The 17878-nt window shown below is 32.1% G+C and overlaps 1 protein-coding gene and 1 pseudogene across 1 annotated transcript; both read left to right on the plus strand.

The window, feature by feature from the left end:
- The first annotated feature begins 11473 nt into the window (after positions 1-11473).
- On the plus strand, positions 11474-12412 carry LOC123906599 (annotated as a pseudogene).
- Positions 12413-14029: 1617 nt separating this feature from the next.
- On the plus strand, positions 14030-17211 carry LOC123906600 (universal stress protein A-like protein). Its single transcript, XM_045956542.1, has 4 exons — positions 14030-14337; positions 15716-15837; positions 16322-16440; positions 16762-17211. The coding sequence occupies exons 1-4, from the start codon at positions 14160-14162 to the stop codon at positions 16868-16870; spliced, it is 528 nt and encodes a 175-aa protein (XP_045812498.1). The 5' UTR covers positions 14030-14159; the 3' UTR covers positions 16871-17211.
- The last annotated feature ends 667 nt before the right edge of the window (positions 17212-17878 follow it).

The following is a 17878-nucleotide window of genomic DNA, read 5'->3' on the forward strand; positions in this document are numbered from 1 at the left end:
TAATTGATAAGCACCATCAATTTTAAAAGTATATCATATCAAAATTATTGTTGACTATATTATTCATCACGAAATATTTTTATGTCTTTCCTGATCAATGATTTTTTTTCTACTGGATCATAAATTTAGAGAATAATTATCATGTGAGATTTGGAAAGTTATTATCACGTGTGATTTGAAAAGTTATATATATATTCTCATACTATAACACCTTCAACAATATTTAAATCTATTAAAAAAAAAACCATCTTTCACATTTCAATGTCTCATGTAACCTTACTTATATCACTTTTTAAATTATTTATTATGCAGTTTATTAAATTGTAGTTTTTTAAAATTGGAAAAAGAATTTTGTCAAAAAAGATTAATGGAAAAAGAATTGATATTTTTTATAAATACCCTTTATTTTTACGTTAATGTATCTAAACATAAATCAATTCTGTTTAACTCACTTTTAACCAAAATCAAATCTATCAAACTCAATTCTGCTAAATCAATTTTTTTGCAATACAACCAAACACAATTATAGTCATGTCACTAATCACATTCATTATTTTGATTTTAACATTGCAGATTTAATATTAACCGATGATCAATTGATACAATATGCACTAAGAGATATTGAGATGATGTTACGTAGTTGTGGGAAAAGTTTAAAAGATTATCCTCCAATGCCTAGAGCAGACACATCATTAGTTCCTGATATACAAAATAGTTTAATACACGACGAATTGAATTATAACAAACAATCATTAGCTGAGGAACATGTTAGATTGATGTCAACTATGACTTCAAAGCAACATAAAGTATATGACACAATCATGACAAGATTTAACGAAAACAAACATGGTGTGTTTTTTCTTTGTGGTTATGGCGGTACAAGGAAGACATTTATTTGGAGGGTCATGTCAGTCGCATTACGCTCAAAAGGTGAGATAGTTTTAACAGTTGCCTCAAGTGGGATCGCTACATTGCTTATACCTGGCGGTAGAACAACACATTCAAGATTTTGTATTCCTCTAAATGTTGACGAGTTTTCAACATGTATCATAGTTCCTAAAAGCCCTTTGGCGCTATTAATACAAAAAGCAAACCTCATTATATGGGATGAAGCACCAATGATGCACAAACACTGTTTCGAAGCTGTTGATCGAACTTTAAAAGATATTCTCAAGTCTGTTGATAAAAAACAATAAACACATTCCCTTCGGTTGAAAAGTTGTTTTTGGCAGAGATTTTAGACAAATTCTACCAGTAATACCCAAAGGTACAAGGCCAGAAGTTGTTCATGCTACTATTAATTCTTCGGTTCTTAAAATTTTTTTGTGAAGTTTTAACATTAAGTAAAAACATGAGGCTTCTCGGTGGTATTTCGAGTGCAGACGTTGAACAAAGAAAATTGTTTTCTGAATGGGTTTTGGGTGTTGGCGATGGGGAAATTGGAGATGAAAACGACGATGATTTAGAACTTGACATTCCATCAGATTTATTGATTCCAAATTCAGGTGATCCTCTTGCTTCTATCGTTGAAAGCACATATCCCAAATTTTTACAAAACATGAACGATATAACGTATTTCCAAAATAGAGCTATACTAGCTCCTAAAAATTCAATAGTCGACACAATAAATGATTATATGTTGGATTTAATTTCTGGTGAAGAAAAAACATACTTGAGTTATGATACTACACTCACACAAAATGTAGACGGTCAAACAGTGGATGATGTTCATACTCCCGATTTTTTTAACACGATTTCTACGTCGGGACTTCTAAATCACAAGTTGAGACTTAAAATTGTAGTTCCAGTTATGTTATTAAGGAATTTGAATTAAAAATTAGGATTATGCAATGGAACAATATTTATTATTACGAGTAGGGGTGCTCGCGGTTCGGTTTGAATCGGTTTTGAGGCAAAAACTCATCCGATCCAAAAATAAATTCATTTGCGGTTTGGTTCGGTTTTGGATGACAAATAAACAAAATCCGATCCAATCCGATCCAATATTATGCGGTTTAATTTGGATCGGTTTTTGGATATCCAAATTATAAATTGTAATTTTTTTTAATAAATATAAATATTATAAAAAACGCTACAAAATAATAGTTTGACATTTTTGACAAAATAAATATTAAGTTTGATGTAAAATATAACATATAATATATTGAAAATTAATATTTTGGAATGACAATTACCAATTATATTCGAAACATATAAAAAGTAAAAAAAATAGATTAAATTAAACTAACATATAGTATTAACAAAATTTAAAATGAATAAAAAAGGTTAATGCAATATATATATTTATACTAATAAAAAGATAAATAAATATTAAAATATATGTATGCGGTTTGGTTCGGATTGGATCGGTTTTAAGAAATCAATCCGAAATCCGATCCGATCCCGCGGTTTTCACAAAAGAACATCCAAACACATCCAAAAAACTTCGGTTTTTTGCGGTTTTCGGTTTTTTTGGATCGGTTATCGGTTTTTATTTGGATTGGTTTGGATTTGAGCACCCCTAATTACGAGATTGGGAAAACGTGCTCTTGAAGGAAAATTTATTTCAAGAAGTAATATTGGTAATCAGGTTTTCATACCTAGATTTTCTCTGACACCATCTGACGTGATAATTCCTTTTAAATTTCAACGGAGACAATTTCCTATAATGATTTCTTTTGCGATGACTATTAATAAGAGTCAGAGGCAATCTTTAAAGCATGTTGGGATATATCTTTCATCGCCAGTGTTTTCACATGGTCAGTTGTATGTTGCAATTTCAAGAGTTACTTCTAGAAAATGATTAAAAATATTGATCATCGATGACGACGGTGAAGATACGACTAAGACTTCGAATGTGGTCTATAAGGAAGTCTTTCGTAATATAACATAATTTTCTTTGTATGAATATTTATCCAAAATTATTATTGAACTATCGTTTAATGTTACTCAACTTTTTTCATATACCTTACATTATTGGAATTATCATATATTATTTAATCATTATATATCTTACAGCTAATTAGACCCGTGCACCGCACGGGTCGATGTTCTAGTTATTAATATTAATTACTGTGAAAAGGATATCTGTAGTTAATAAAAGAACATTAATTAGAGACTAGTTGGAATTGAGAGATAGGTAGAAGGGCAAAGTGGTATTTAAACGTTACATGTATTTTTTTTTTGACACAAAACGTTACATGTATTAGTAATATAAAATAGGAACTTAGTAATTTATTTCAATTCATTGACTGCAACATCAGGAGCAAAAGAAACTCAAACTCTTATTTCTTTCTTTCTTCTCCACCAAAACTCACTCTCTCCACTATAATAACAGTAACTAACCAAATCAGAAAGGACCAAAACCACCAAAACATAGAAAGAACCACCTTATAAACCACACACATACACACCGCAACTGCTATTTCCGCGCATACATACCTTCTCTCCTTCTCTTCAAAGAATAAATGTTTCCGTTAATGTGGCATTTTCCTGTAACCATATCCCCTAGCACTTTTGAATCACTTTCCATTTGAAAATAAATAATCCCTTATCTTCGAACTAAGTTCATACCAATATCTCACATCTCATGCATTTTATCTAAGTTATTTTTCAGGGACAATAAATACACAAGAACTGGAATCCAACAGAAGAATACACCAAAAAAAGCATAACAAAATAAGCTAATCGCAAGACAAGCACAAGCTTGATAGGCGCAAACTGTGCCTATGCAATAGCACAGCTTAAGCGCGGGACAAGCACACTAACACACACACATACACTTGTATAATGGAAGGGAAAATTATTGACAAGAGGATTAATGTGGAAACTGAACTCATTCTTATTTTGATGAATGTGTAAAAATGAATTTCTCAATTACATTATAGAAGGACTTGAGCCTTATATATTAAGCTATACAGTAACAGTAACTAACTACTAATAATCTGTAACTAATTTTTTATCAAACTTATTGAACTAAGACAAACTAATTATTAGTAACTAACTACTAATAACAGTAACTAACTACTAATAATCTGTAACTAACTACTAATAATCTGTAACTAACTACTAATAATCTGTAACTAATTTTTTATCAAACTAATTACAGTATAGCTGATAGCTCCCCTCCAGTTCAATGTGTTTATTGCATTTCATTGACAAGGTTGAATATTTGTATTTCCCTCTCAAAGGCCTTGCCCCTAAGTGGCACTTAAGATTAGGTCACATTTTAGCTTCTAGGATGTCTCTTATGCCATTTTGCAAAACAAAAGAAATTTTCTTTTTCACTTAGTAATAATAAGGCTTCTAAGCCATTTGAATTGATTCATTTTGATATATGGGGGCCAAATGCCATTCTTACTTTTTAACTGCTGTGGATGATTTCAGTAGGTTCACTTGGTTAATTCTTATACAAACCAACCAAAATTGAGTCTAATCAATGTGTTCAAACTTTCATAAATACGATTGAAAACCAATTTGAAACAAAAGTTAAATGTGTTAGGACTGATAATGGTCCTGAGTTTTTCTTATCAAAATTCTTTGATTCCAAAGGAATCCTTCACCAAACTAGTTGTGTTCAAAACTCCCCAGCAAAATGCAAGAGTGGAGCACAAACTCCAGCATATTTTAAATTTCGCAAGAGCTTTATTATATCAATCCAATTTACCAAAATAGTTTTGGTCTTATGCCGTCACACATGCAGTTTTTATCATCAATCATATTTCTTCACCTCTTAGGGTCTTTGGTTCATTGGCTTATGCCACTACTTTACAAAATCATAGAACAAAACTAGCTCCTAGAGCTAGAAAGTGTGTTTTCTTGGGTTACAAGGCAGGCATGAAAGGTGTTGTCTTATTTGATCTAAACAATAGGGACATTTTTGTATCCAGAAACATTACTCATCATGAACATATATATCTTTCCCTATCAAACCAAACACACACCATCCACTTGGTCTTATTATCCTTCTTCACATGATTCCAAGCTTGACCTTAATGCTGCTCCACCTACTCCTACACCAGATAACCTCAATCATAATCTCCATTCTACTAAACATCCAATCCTTGACTCTCACTTGGTTATTGAACCACACTTAACCATACATAACTCTGACACTGCTATTAACATTCCAGATAAATCAACCAAACCTAAAAGACAGACACGTGTGCCTTCTTATCTTCTTGATTATGTATGCAATTCTTCTTCTCAATCAGCTACATCAATCATCTCAGGTACACCTTATCCTTTTTCAAATTTTTATTCTTATGCAAATTTATCTTCTAGTCATAAAGCTTTTTCTGTGTCTCTTTCAAATACTACTGAGCCTAAGACCTACACTGAGGCTTGTAAATCTAATGAATGGATTGATGCTATGAACTCTGAATTGGAAGCATTACACAGAAATGGTACTTGGTCAATTATTGATTCACCTGCTCATATCAAACCTATTGGTAGCAAATGGGTTTTTAAGATCAAACACAAGGCTGATGGTAGCATAGAGAGGTACAAGGCAAGACTTGTGGCTAAGGGGTACAATCAAATTGAAGGGCTTGAATTTTTCGACACATTTTCGCCAAACGATCGAAAGAATTTTAGTCAAATTAGACAGATGCTCCTTCGGTATCTCTCTACCATTTTGCCATCAGAACCGGTCGTTCCGGTGAGGACTGCTTCATCTGATAATATTGTTTGCCACCAGAATCTCCCGGTACAAGTGCATTAATGTTTCCACGAGATGACTCGGGAGAAACCCCAAAAGCCAATGTTGAAGAGAGGTTCAAAGGGTATTTCTTGTGCTTCAACCAGTGTTACTAATGCCTCAAAAGATCACACAGATAGGAAAACTAAATAAAACCACATTCACCAATTGTAACAAAACTAGAAACTCAATAAGGAAATGTTTGATATGGTTTTTTGTGATTTTGTATTGCGGAATTTGGTGAGATATAAATTTAGGGAGAAAACTCTCCTCAAATATAGGGTTATACGAAGAATACTAAAGTTGTTGTTTTATTCATTATGCTTATGGCTCTATATATAGAGCTACATAAAAAACAAATCATATATTTTTAAAACAAAACTAATCCTATAATAAATTCTAAACAAATCTTAAATATTCTAAATAGAAATATAAATCATAAAACATAATATTATCATATTTTAAATATAAATCTAAATAATATTTAAATCTAAGATCTTCAGAAGATATTTAGGCATATTATTCTCAACACTCCTCCTTGACTGAATATCTTTTGTGCGTATCCAATCTGAGCTTCTTGAAAAATTATTCTTCTTGTTTTGATTCTTCTTCTTATCGCAAGCTTTAGCATCTTTGTGCCTTGTGGACTTCATGGTAGAAACATTGCATTTGTTATGACTTTTAGGTGATTTTTCACAAGCATATTTATTCTCCTCCTTAACTTGAAATTTCTTCAAAATACCTGTATCTTCGCGATCTTCTTTGAATTTAAGTTCTTTTTTCTCTTCAATAATATGATCATTCTTCATTAAATCTAAAACAAATCTTTTGCCTTTAATCTGAGATGTGATCACTTCCTTATTGTTTTGATCCTTAATCACACAACTTTTATGTTCAAATATCACTTTATAATTTTTCTCCAACAACTGAGCAACACTTAAAAGATTCTGATTAATTTCAGGAACATATAAAACATTGGAAATTTGTTTCATACCTGCATGAGTTTTAATTGAAATTGTTCCAATGCCTTCTACTGCAATTTGTTCTCCATTCCCAATTCTGACTTTGGAAATAGAAGTTTTATTGAGCTCTTTGAAAAGATCTCGATCATAAGTCATATGGTTTGTGCAACCACTGTCAATGAGCCATTCTTTTGACGGTTTGTTGGTTGTAAAACCTGAGATTGCAAGTAGTAGTTCCTGGTCTTCTTCATATTGTTCATGAGCAATGTTAACATCTCCTTGTTGTTGTTGTGATGTGCATACCTTCATCATATGACCTAATTTACCACATTTTTCACATTTTGCATCAGGCCTCCACCAACAATTCTTTGGTGAGTGATTATCCTTTTTGCAATGAGGACATGGTTTGTGTTGGTATTTCTTTCCAAAACCTTTTGCTAGACATATACCATCTATAGTTATTTCTTCCCTCATAAGTCTTCTCTGTTCTTGTGCATGCAATGCATGTAACACTTCTGGCAGAGTGATTTTACTCAAATCTTTTGTGTTCTCCAAGGCGGCTATAGAGGCTTCATATCTTTCAGGTACCGTTACAAGGAGTTTTTCCACAATTCTGGAATCAGAAAATTGAGTGCCTAGTAATCGTACCTTATTAGCAATACCCAATAATTTATCAGCGTATGTCTTGATTGTTTCATCCTCCTTCATTCTTTGCAACTCGAACTCTCTCAATAAATTCATAACTTGCATGCTTCGAATCCTTTCATCTCCTTTATATTCTTCTTTTAGGTAATCCCAAATTTCTTTTGGTGTTTTGAGAGTCATGATTTTAATAAAGACGGTTTGTGAGACACTTGCAAACAAACAAGTCTTTGCCTTTGCCCTCTTGGTTTTTCTTTCTTTATGAGTTTTCATCTGTTCTGCTGTGGGATCTTTTGGTAACGAAGAAACATCGTAATCATCCTCCACAGTTTCCGATAGATCTAGAGCATCTAAGAATGCCTCCATTCTCACCGCCCAAAGATCATAGTCTTCTCCATCAAAGATCGGAGGAGCAACCTTTGAAAAATCCATCTTCACAGGTCCTTATGAACGTTGGCTCGGATGCCACTGATATGGTTTTTTGTGTTTTTGTATTGCGGAATTTGGTGAAATATAAATTTAGGGAGAAAACTCTCCTCAAATATAGGGTTATATGAAGAATACTAAAGTTCTTGTTTTATTCATTATGCTTATGGCTCTATATATAGAGCTACATAAAAAACAAATCATATATTTTTAAAACAAAACTAATCCTATAATAAATTCTAAACAAATCTTAAATATTCTAAATAGAAATATAAATCATAAAACCTAATATTATCATATTTTAAATATAAATCTAAATAATATTTAAATCTAAGATCTTCAGAAGATATTTAGGCATATTATTCTCAACAATGTTAACTATTTAGCAACTCAGAAAAGAGTGACAAGTTCTTTTAACATTATGATTCAAAAATAAATAAAAGTATTCGAATAGAAGAATAAGCAACTCCGACAATAATGTAATCGGTCAAAGAAACACTACCTCTGACCAAGTGAATGGTTATTTGAAAGGAAATCCGTTAGGAGTTTCACATTGAGTCGATAAATAAAAGTGTTTAATTTAGTACTTAAATCATTATATGCTTAAGGCGACTAATCCTCCGCCATAGTCCCACAATAAATGTCACTGTTGTAAACAAGAAATTTTTTTCACTAGAGCCACAAAGGAGAAAGAAAACTAGGTCTCTCATACAAATGAGTGAAAAATTATACAACTCTATTTAAGTGTTGTGATAATTATATATTTTTTTCTCTTATCAATAGAAATTATACTTAGTATTCATAGATTAGTGATAAATTAGCTAGTCCCTATTTGTATTTTATATGGACTATTAATTTTGAGGGACTAAAAATATTCAATATTTATATAAAAGGTTTTTAAAATAAAAACTATTCTTGCAAATTACAATATTGCCTGGATACTTTTTTAAGTATGATCATTAGTGTGACATTGATTAATGAGTTTAGAGGACATGCATTGTCGGTGTAAATTTATTTTATAGTGACAACCAATAGTCAGCGCAAATTTATTTTATATTGACAACCAATAAAAATGGTTTAACTTTTTCTTTTTTTTGACACATGGTTTACTTTTTCATGTTATATAAAAAAGTGGGATGACATGACAAAAAATATAACTCTGATAGATATTATTTTACCATGTGCATATTTTTTTTCCTCTAAACTAATTGTAGCTTCTCTTCCTTAATTTTTTTTTTAGAAAATATATATTTATCATTAGTATTTAGTAGTGCACTTGATTAAATTATTACTATTGTGAATTTAGATCATTAATTAATTTTGATGAAATTTGTGGTAGTGTGTGAATGTGGTTCATCGTGTTGTGAAGTAAAAGGGTGGGCTCAGCTTTTGGATAAATCTTCAATCCTCTCATCCAATTCACTCAAATTGAAGCATGATCATCACATGCATGGAATGAAGTATTCAAATCATGCATCACACACACACACACACACACACACACACATCTTTGATGAATGATGATGCATGCATATGCATGATGATGAGAAATTAGAAGGATCTTTCAAACTCACTCTCTCTTCTCGTCAACTGCAATGGCTGATGATAGGTTTATTCGACTATATGTAACCATGCATGATGAAACTATTTTCCATACTCCACCATTGCTGCAACAATCACTTGCATATCATGGATTCTTGCAATCATCACTGTCCTTGTGCTCAGCTTTTGTCGTCTGTTAAGAGTCCCACATCGGTTGAGATATGGCCTGACTAAGTGTTTATATACTAGAGGCAATCCTCACCTTACAAGCCGGTTTTGTAAGGTTGAGTTAGGCCCAATACTCATTTCTAAGATGGTATCAGAGCCTCTCCCCGATCCGTTGGGCCACCTGTTATCAGGTTTCCGCTATCGGGCCACCTACCGTTTATATCCACGCACCAAGCCCAATAGTGCTGGGCGTGAGGGGGTGTGTTAAGAGTCCCACATCGGTCCGCTATCGGGCCACCTACCGTTTATATCCACGCACCAAGCCCAATAGTGCTGGGCGTGAGGGGGTGTGTTAAGAGTCCCACATCGGTTGAGATATGGCCTGACTAAGTGTTTATATACTAGAGGCAATCCTCACCTTACAAGCCGGTTTTGTAAGGATGAGTTAGGCCCAATACTCCACCATTGCTGCAACAATCACTTGCATATCATGGATTCTTGCAATCATCACTGTCCTTGTGCTCAGCTTTTGTCGTCGTCCATGATTTTGTTGTTCTTTCTCATAGAACGTTCAAGTCGATCTTATCTTCAACACCATGGATGGATGGATACAGTTTAATCCTTAATTAGTTATAATTTCTATGAGTTTAGTTTTGTCTGATCTGTAATAATTTGTAGTTACTTCTTATATTAATTAAATGCTATGAGTGTGCTTTTAATTACTTTGTCCAATCTCTAATTTGCAACGTTCAACTAATTTTCCAATGACCTCTGTTGTTGATCAATTTTCAAACAAACATTCAAAGCTTATTATAAAAGAATATTCTCATCATTAGAGAGGTAATGTTAGAAGAAAGAGTGTTGAAAAGAGAATGTTGTTAGCAAAACATAGTCTCTGCTGTTAGCATAACAAAATAAGCTAATTGCAAGACAAGCACAAGCTTGATAGGCGCAGATTGCGCCTATGCACTGCCACTAGCACAGGTGACACGAAAAATAGGCACAGCTTAAGCGCGGGACAAGCACACTAACACACGCACGTGTATAATGGAAGAAGATGATAATATGAGAGAGATAGATTAAAAGGGAAATATTCACCATCACATTAATAACAATGGTCAACGATACATGAATATATAGTGACTAACTTGCATACCAAGTCATCAACTAACTTCCCTATTTCACATGAATATTCATAATCCAATATAGTAGCTGCTAGATGTGATAGTTTTGGCTTTTCCATGAATCTACTCACCACAGCTACACAGCATGCAAGACCAGGCCTTGTTTTTGGTGACTGAGGAGTACTAGTGTTGATTTGATGATAGTTGCTTGATAGGTGTTTGAGAGAGAAATTTGAAAATGGGATCTGGTAATGAGGTTCATTCTCTTGAAGAGTTTAATTTAGATGCTAAGTGGCTTATAAACAATTATTTGTTGGTCCTAAAATTGGAGAAGGTGCTCATGCTAAAGTCTATGAAGGAAAGTAAGTCAAACTTGTGCTGAATTTTTCTATTTTTTGAATCAGTTTTGGATTTTGAGTTTTTTAATCATATGGATTTGTTATTTGAGGAAAGTAAAGTTTTAGTGCAAAGTTTGTTGTGATTTTCAAGTTTGTCTTAATTGTTTCGGCTTTCATCTAGATTTATATCCAATTTCACAATCATAGTTTGTACTTACAGCATCTTTGGATTGACTTATTTGAGCTTATCTAGTGACATAATCATTTGTGAGACTGTTCGGGAGAGCTTATGGAAACGACTTATGATAAGCTCTTTAGGATAACTCATGAATTTAACTTATAGTTTATATGAAAACATTTTGACTTTATTTTATTTTGTGTTATAGAAATAGCTTATACATAAGCACTTGTACAATAATTGCTTAATGAAGTTGCTTATCCAATCAATGGCTTAATCTGTTTGGATAAATGCGCATGATCATCTGTGGTTAAGGATTGTTTGCTGACTTATTGAGTTATTTGTTGGATTTTCTGATTGCAGATATAAAAATCAGAATATTGCACAAATATGGAATGCTTTGTTTACACTCACACGGGATCATTCGCGGTGACCTTAAACCTGGTATACAAGCTGATTGCACATTAATAGAAAAGATTGCCACTTAGCTATAGATTTGTTGAATTTCTCATCCTGCATTTGTTGCATGTTCCTTAGTACGTTTCAAGTTATATAAAATGGAAAAATAGTATATACTACTTGATTGCATGTTTCTTTGTTGGCCACTATGTAGTATATACTATGATCTCTGTCCAAATGGAAAAATAGTTTTAAAAATTACTTTGTTATTGTTAATAAGATTTACCATGAGCCATTATGCACAAATAATCTATAGTTAAGGAGTTTATATAATGTAAATTGTCTGTCGTTTAGTCTTCTAATATGATCAAACTATCATTACTATCCCTTGTAAGGCCGTATATTTCATGTTCGGATAAACAATTTAATTGAGCGCTTATCATAAGTAAAGAAGTATCGCTCTCTTATCAAATAGTGGAGCAACCTTTAATCCTGATAACTTGTTTCTTTCCTAGATAACTTGATCTTGACCAGAGATCATAGGACAGTTAAACTTGCTGATTTCAGTCTAGCCAGAGAGGAGTCATTAACAGAAATGATAACTGCCGAAACAGGAACATATCGATGGATGGCTCCAGAAGTACTTCCTGATTTCTGAAAACTTTGAATGTTGATGAATTTTCCGGCTTGGTTTCCATGTTCGGTAATTGTCGTTACTTTTCTGTTTCGTGGCAGCTTTACAGCACTGTTACCCTAAGACAAGGTGAGAAGAAGCATTACAACCATAAAGTGGATGCCTACATCTTTGCAATTTTGTTGTGGGAGGGAGCTCATCCATAACAAGTTGCCCTTTGAAGGCATGTCTAATTTACAGGCAGCATATGCTGCTGCTTTTAAGGTAGATGTCTAATTTAAAGACAAATAATGTCATCCAAAGTAACAAAATTTATCATACTCAACTGTGCCACCTCTTGATTATGCTCCAAAGGATTTGTGGTAACATACCAATAAAAGGCCAATTTGTGAAGGCAAGGATTTTCAGGGATTTTGTTTGGTGAAAAGCATATAACCTTCGGTAAACTTAGTTCACACTTACACTCAGGTTAAAAGGATTAGGTGAATTCAATTTACACGACATTCTGTAAACTTAGTTCACACATACACTCGGTTTAAATTCACGTTAATTTGATTTACATGCAGTACACAAATTGAGTTTACATAGAATAAAGTGAAATGAATTCACACCGACCCCTTTTGAAACCCAAAATTTAATTTATCTTAAGGGTATTTCATCAATTTGGGATGCAACCAAAATTTTTTAGGGTGTGATTAGAAAAAATGGTTAAACAATTGCCTTTTAGAATTTTCCGTGGCATAGAAGAAGACGTCTCCCGCCGTTTTAGTACAAAACGACATCTCATTTATTGGTCGCGGTCCCGTAACACTTTAACAAACCGTTGAGATTAGAAATTCAATTTTTGAAACTTCTTTGTTAATTGCGAGATTAAGTTCAAATGATACTTAAAATAAATTGTTTAGAAAAATCTGCTTTGATTCTTGGTCAAGAGTTGCTACACAATAAAAAATAAACTTGAGTTAACGAAAATTGAAGTATTTAATTTAATTTTTGTTAATTTAATTGTCTCTTATTTTATGATCAAACGGAGCAATAAAATAGTAAATGTTAGAGATTAAATTGATAATAACATTTTGGGCTTCCGCCCTCTTTTGTACCAAAAAAAAAATTGATAATAATATTGTTTATTAATCCTAGCTCAAATAACAGAAATGTCGAATGTTTGGATCGGGATTCGAACCCCGGTCACTCCACTTTGTGTTTGTGAATTTTCAATGATTTTGTCATTTCATCTATCAACAAAAAAAAATTGATAATAACATTACAATCAAACCGATTGTCTCTAATTATCATGCGTATTAAAAAAATTGTTTGTGTGTTAGAAAATGAGAACTTTTCTTGCATAAAAATATTTAAAATTTCGATTAATATACACGAGTTGACTGAAAAACAAAGACTAAAATTGTTGATATAAAATATTTGAAGTACATTCTCATAAATGTGACCTAAATGGGAGCTACCAAATATATTATTCGAGTGTTCGGGGTTCGAAACATGAATTCCATATTTCTCCACATTGAAATGTGTGAGTCTAACCACTGAACTACTAGACAAAAAAAAATTGTAGGACAAAAACTTTCTAAAATCTTTATAGAGATTAAAACAATAAAATTTAAGATATTTATGGAGATAAAAATATAGTTTAGTGACTAGAAATTTCAAAAAAATTGTAGGACAAAAACTTTCTAAAATCTTTATAGAGATTAAAACAATAAAATTTAAGATATTTATGGAGATAAAAATATAGTTTGGTGACCAGCCATCTGCATATAAAATGCAATGTCTACGGGACATTTAACTTTTATGTTTATCATTTTATTTATGGATAAATTTTTTTAAAAAAATATTCATAAAAAATTAGACTAATTAATTAGTCTATTTATTTACGCTAATGGATAAAATTTAGATTTAGTCTATTATTATAAAAATACGCAAATGAATTGGCCAAATTAAAACATACACACACAACACAACTCAAAGAAATTGAAATCGTTGAGAAAAGAGAAGAAAAAGAGAACGAGTTGACTCAGTGAAAAATCAAAGAAATGGCAGAAGAAGTGACTCGGATAATGATTGGAGTGAACGAGTCAAGCTTGAAGGGTTATCCAAATCCTTCAATCAGTAGCAAAGGTGCTTTCGAATGGACGATTAACAAAATCATTCGTAACAATGTTTCTGCTTTCAATCTTCTTTTTCTTCATGTTCAAGTTCCCGATGAAGATGGTTCGTTTCGTTCCTCTTTTTTATTTTTTGATTTCCTTTTTGTTTAATTTCTTGTATTTTGAACTAATTTTGATGTTGTTTTATGAATTCTTGAAAAATTATATATGCAATTTTTTTGAAAAATTTCTGTTGATTATACATAGTGTGCAAAAGTTTTGGTGATTATACATAGTGTGTAGATTGAGTTTGATGAGATTGTAGTAGTGTTTTGAGTTGTTATCTTAGGGTATGTTTGGATTAGTTGTTTATGTGAGGTTTTATATTGATATAAGCTATGAACCACGACAGAGACACGGACACACGGACACCGGACACTGATAATAATTTGAGAAAATGACACAATTCAATGTAATTATAAGTGTCGGTGTCCGACATCGACGCGTGTCCGATACCGAGTCATGCCTAATCCGAGAAGTGTTTGTGCTTCATAGGATATAAGCACTTTTGAGACTGATTGTGAGAGCTTAAGAAAATAACTTATGAGTTTTATAAACTTTTGAGACAGTTTTTGACTTATTTTTATAAGCTCTTCAAGAATCAAGACAGTTTATGAAAACAACTTATAACTGTGATGAAAGAGCATTCTATATTTCGATATATGATTTGTGATCCCCTAGTAAGTGTCTGGATTGACTTATTTGAGTTTATATATTGTCAACACTTATAAGACTGTTTGGGATAGTTTATGGAAACAGACTGACATGTCCATAAGTTGTTTTCGGATTATTTTCATGAGCTCTCAAGAATAGCTTATGAAAATTGTTTATAGCTTATATGGAAACTGTTCAATTTTATTTTATCTTTTGTTATAAAAACAATTATACATAAATAAGTATATGATAAGTGAAGTTATGGTATAAGCTCTTAATTAATTATTTATGCAAACAGTGTTTGGTTTTGTTACTTAAGAAGTGTTTGTGGAAGAACTGATTTAGAGTTTATTTCAAATTATATTTGTGTTTGAAAACAACTTATGATTTGTCTTCAAACTATTTTATGTTTATTTCAGTAAACCTCTTTAAAAAGATTATAAACAAACATTGGTGAAGAACAACTTATTGGTGATTATCTATTGACAAGAATACCTGTGTGAGTGTTTGGGAGAATTATAGAAATAGCTTATGATCACTAGGATAACCTATGAAAACATGTTATAATTTATATGTTAATGATGTAACCACATTTCTTGCTTGAGTTCAGTAACTTTTTCTTTAATGCATTATTGCCTAGTTTTTTGCATTTTCCTTCCTGTTTTTTGATCTGTTAACCCTTTACTTTGAACTTGAATCTAATCCAATGAGGTGATTATTTACTTTTTACAAAGTAAAATAAAGGGAACTACAATCTAATGGCTGTACATGTGTTTCATTTCTTGTAGGTTATGAAGACATGGATAGTATCTATGCGTCGAATGAAGACTTTAAGAACATGAAACAGAAAGAAAGAGTTAGAGGGACTCATCTGCTGGAATACTTTGTCAATAGGTGTAATGAAATTGGGGTAATACTTTTTTTTCTCTACTTGTATAATGTTAAAAGAAATATGATCTGGGATTCTGTGTAGATAAACTTCTCCATAAGCACTTATGGTAAAAGAAATATTTAAATAATCTTGTAATAACTGAGGTTTTTAAACAATAATTTCTTATACAAGTTGACATTGGCATTTGTATCTTAATTTCTTGAGAAGCTCTTGTTTAACTTCTTGAAAGATCTTAGATTCTTTACTGTCAAGAGAAACATAGTCCAGGAAACTCATCCGTTGGATGAAGATTGGACAGCTCGTATTCTCGACCGCCGAGGAATATGAGCCGTTTGATCTTACCTGGTGGTCGAGATTTATGACCGCTTCACCACATGACTGTAGGGATTCTAAATACTTCATAAATGAGGTGAAAAATCATAGAATTTTTAATTAAGCTATCGTAAATTAGAAGCTAATCCAAACTGTGCCTCCTCGCAAGCTAATGTTTATACACTTGTAGGTCCCCTGTCAAGCATGGATAAAGGAGGGTGATCCCAAAGATGTGATACTTAATGAGGTGAAACGGATCCGTCCAGATTTACTAGTTGTGGGATGCAGAGGTCTTGGACCTTTCCAAAAGTAAGTGCACGGTTTCTTTTTCCCATTATGAATTGTCTGATTTTTTATGAAATTTCAAGAGTGCATCATAGCTCCTAGCCTCCTAGAATTCAATCTATTCTGAAATATGTTACCAAGGATGTAATGAACATAGCTCTAATTGTTATAAATGAAATGTTAACTTATATTAAAGCCACGAGGAGGATATTATGTTATAAATAAACTTGTGAATGTCTATTGAAGTATGGTATGAAATTCTTAGTTTTGAATATATATTAGTGATTCATTGGTTCGACGAGTAACTTACGGTCGATAACCGGTTTGAGTTGTGATGTTCTGCAGGGTTTTTGTTGGCACTGTTAGTGAATTTTGCTGGAAGCACGCTGAATGCCCTGTCATGACTATCAAACGCAATGCAGATGAAACTCCAAGGGACCCTGTTGATGACTAGTAGTTTGACATTGGAGATAAATTACATGTGTTGGTGGAGTTTAAAAAATTAAAAAGAAAATATTGAATATAAGTAAGATTAGTATGTGAAGTTGTTTAGTGTAGGAACATGAGCATGGTCTCAAACTTTTTGAGCTTTCTTGCCCTTGTTCCTTTATCTGTATGTTTCAGCAGTTGTTGATTTCTTTGAATGTATAAAGACATTTGCTTGTGTGATTTGTACTCTGTATTGCTTGCAATACAATTGTGTATGTAATGGACTAATAGTATTGATAATATGATTTGTCTTTGCATTAATTAAAATTTTGGCATGCCAAAATATTTGGTGCAGGCAAGATCCTACATGGGTGATTATTGTTTTCTCAGTTAATTTCATATTTGGTGTTTTAGGTGAGCATTGCTATCAACTCAATTACAAAAGAATAAACCATCAATCTAACCGTAGAAATATTAGTCCATACTCTATTAATCGATCAAGTAGTCCTTCAATTCTTCTAAAATTAGGAGACGATGATAATTTAGAACTAAATTGAGGTTTATTTCTAAAATATATGGATCCAAAGTATGCAACTTGGAAAGAGACACAGAATACACGTGTTCGCCTTCAAAAATCAGAAATATAAAATGTGGAAGCCAATATAATCATTGGTTATTTAGTCAATTATTGTCTAATATCATTGCTTAACAATGACTAATATTTGTCTAAATTTTTTAAGGAAAATGTTAACGTGTTCCCTAAAGACACATGTTAAAAAAATAAATATGGAAATATTATCTTGGAACTTGTGTATTTAATGTTTTAAACATTAAATTTTCTATCTTATTAAATTCTAATTTTCTATATTTGGATAACTTATCATGTGTCCTTATGGCACATGTTAACATGATCCATTTTTTAAATCACACGAAAGCCAATATAATCTTTAAATAATGTTTTTTCACAGAGTCAAACTTTGTAGTTTTTAATGAAGACATAATTAAACAACAGTAATTGATTATGCTCCAATTA

Source organism: Trifolium pratense, linkage group LG2 (assembly GCF_020283565.1).
Source record: "Trifolium pratense cultivar HEN17-A07 linkage group LG2, ARS_RC_1.1, whole genome shotgun sequence".
NCBI lineage: Eukaryota > Viridiplantae > Streptophyta > Magnoliopsida > Fabales > Fabaceae > Trifolium > Trifolium pratense.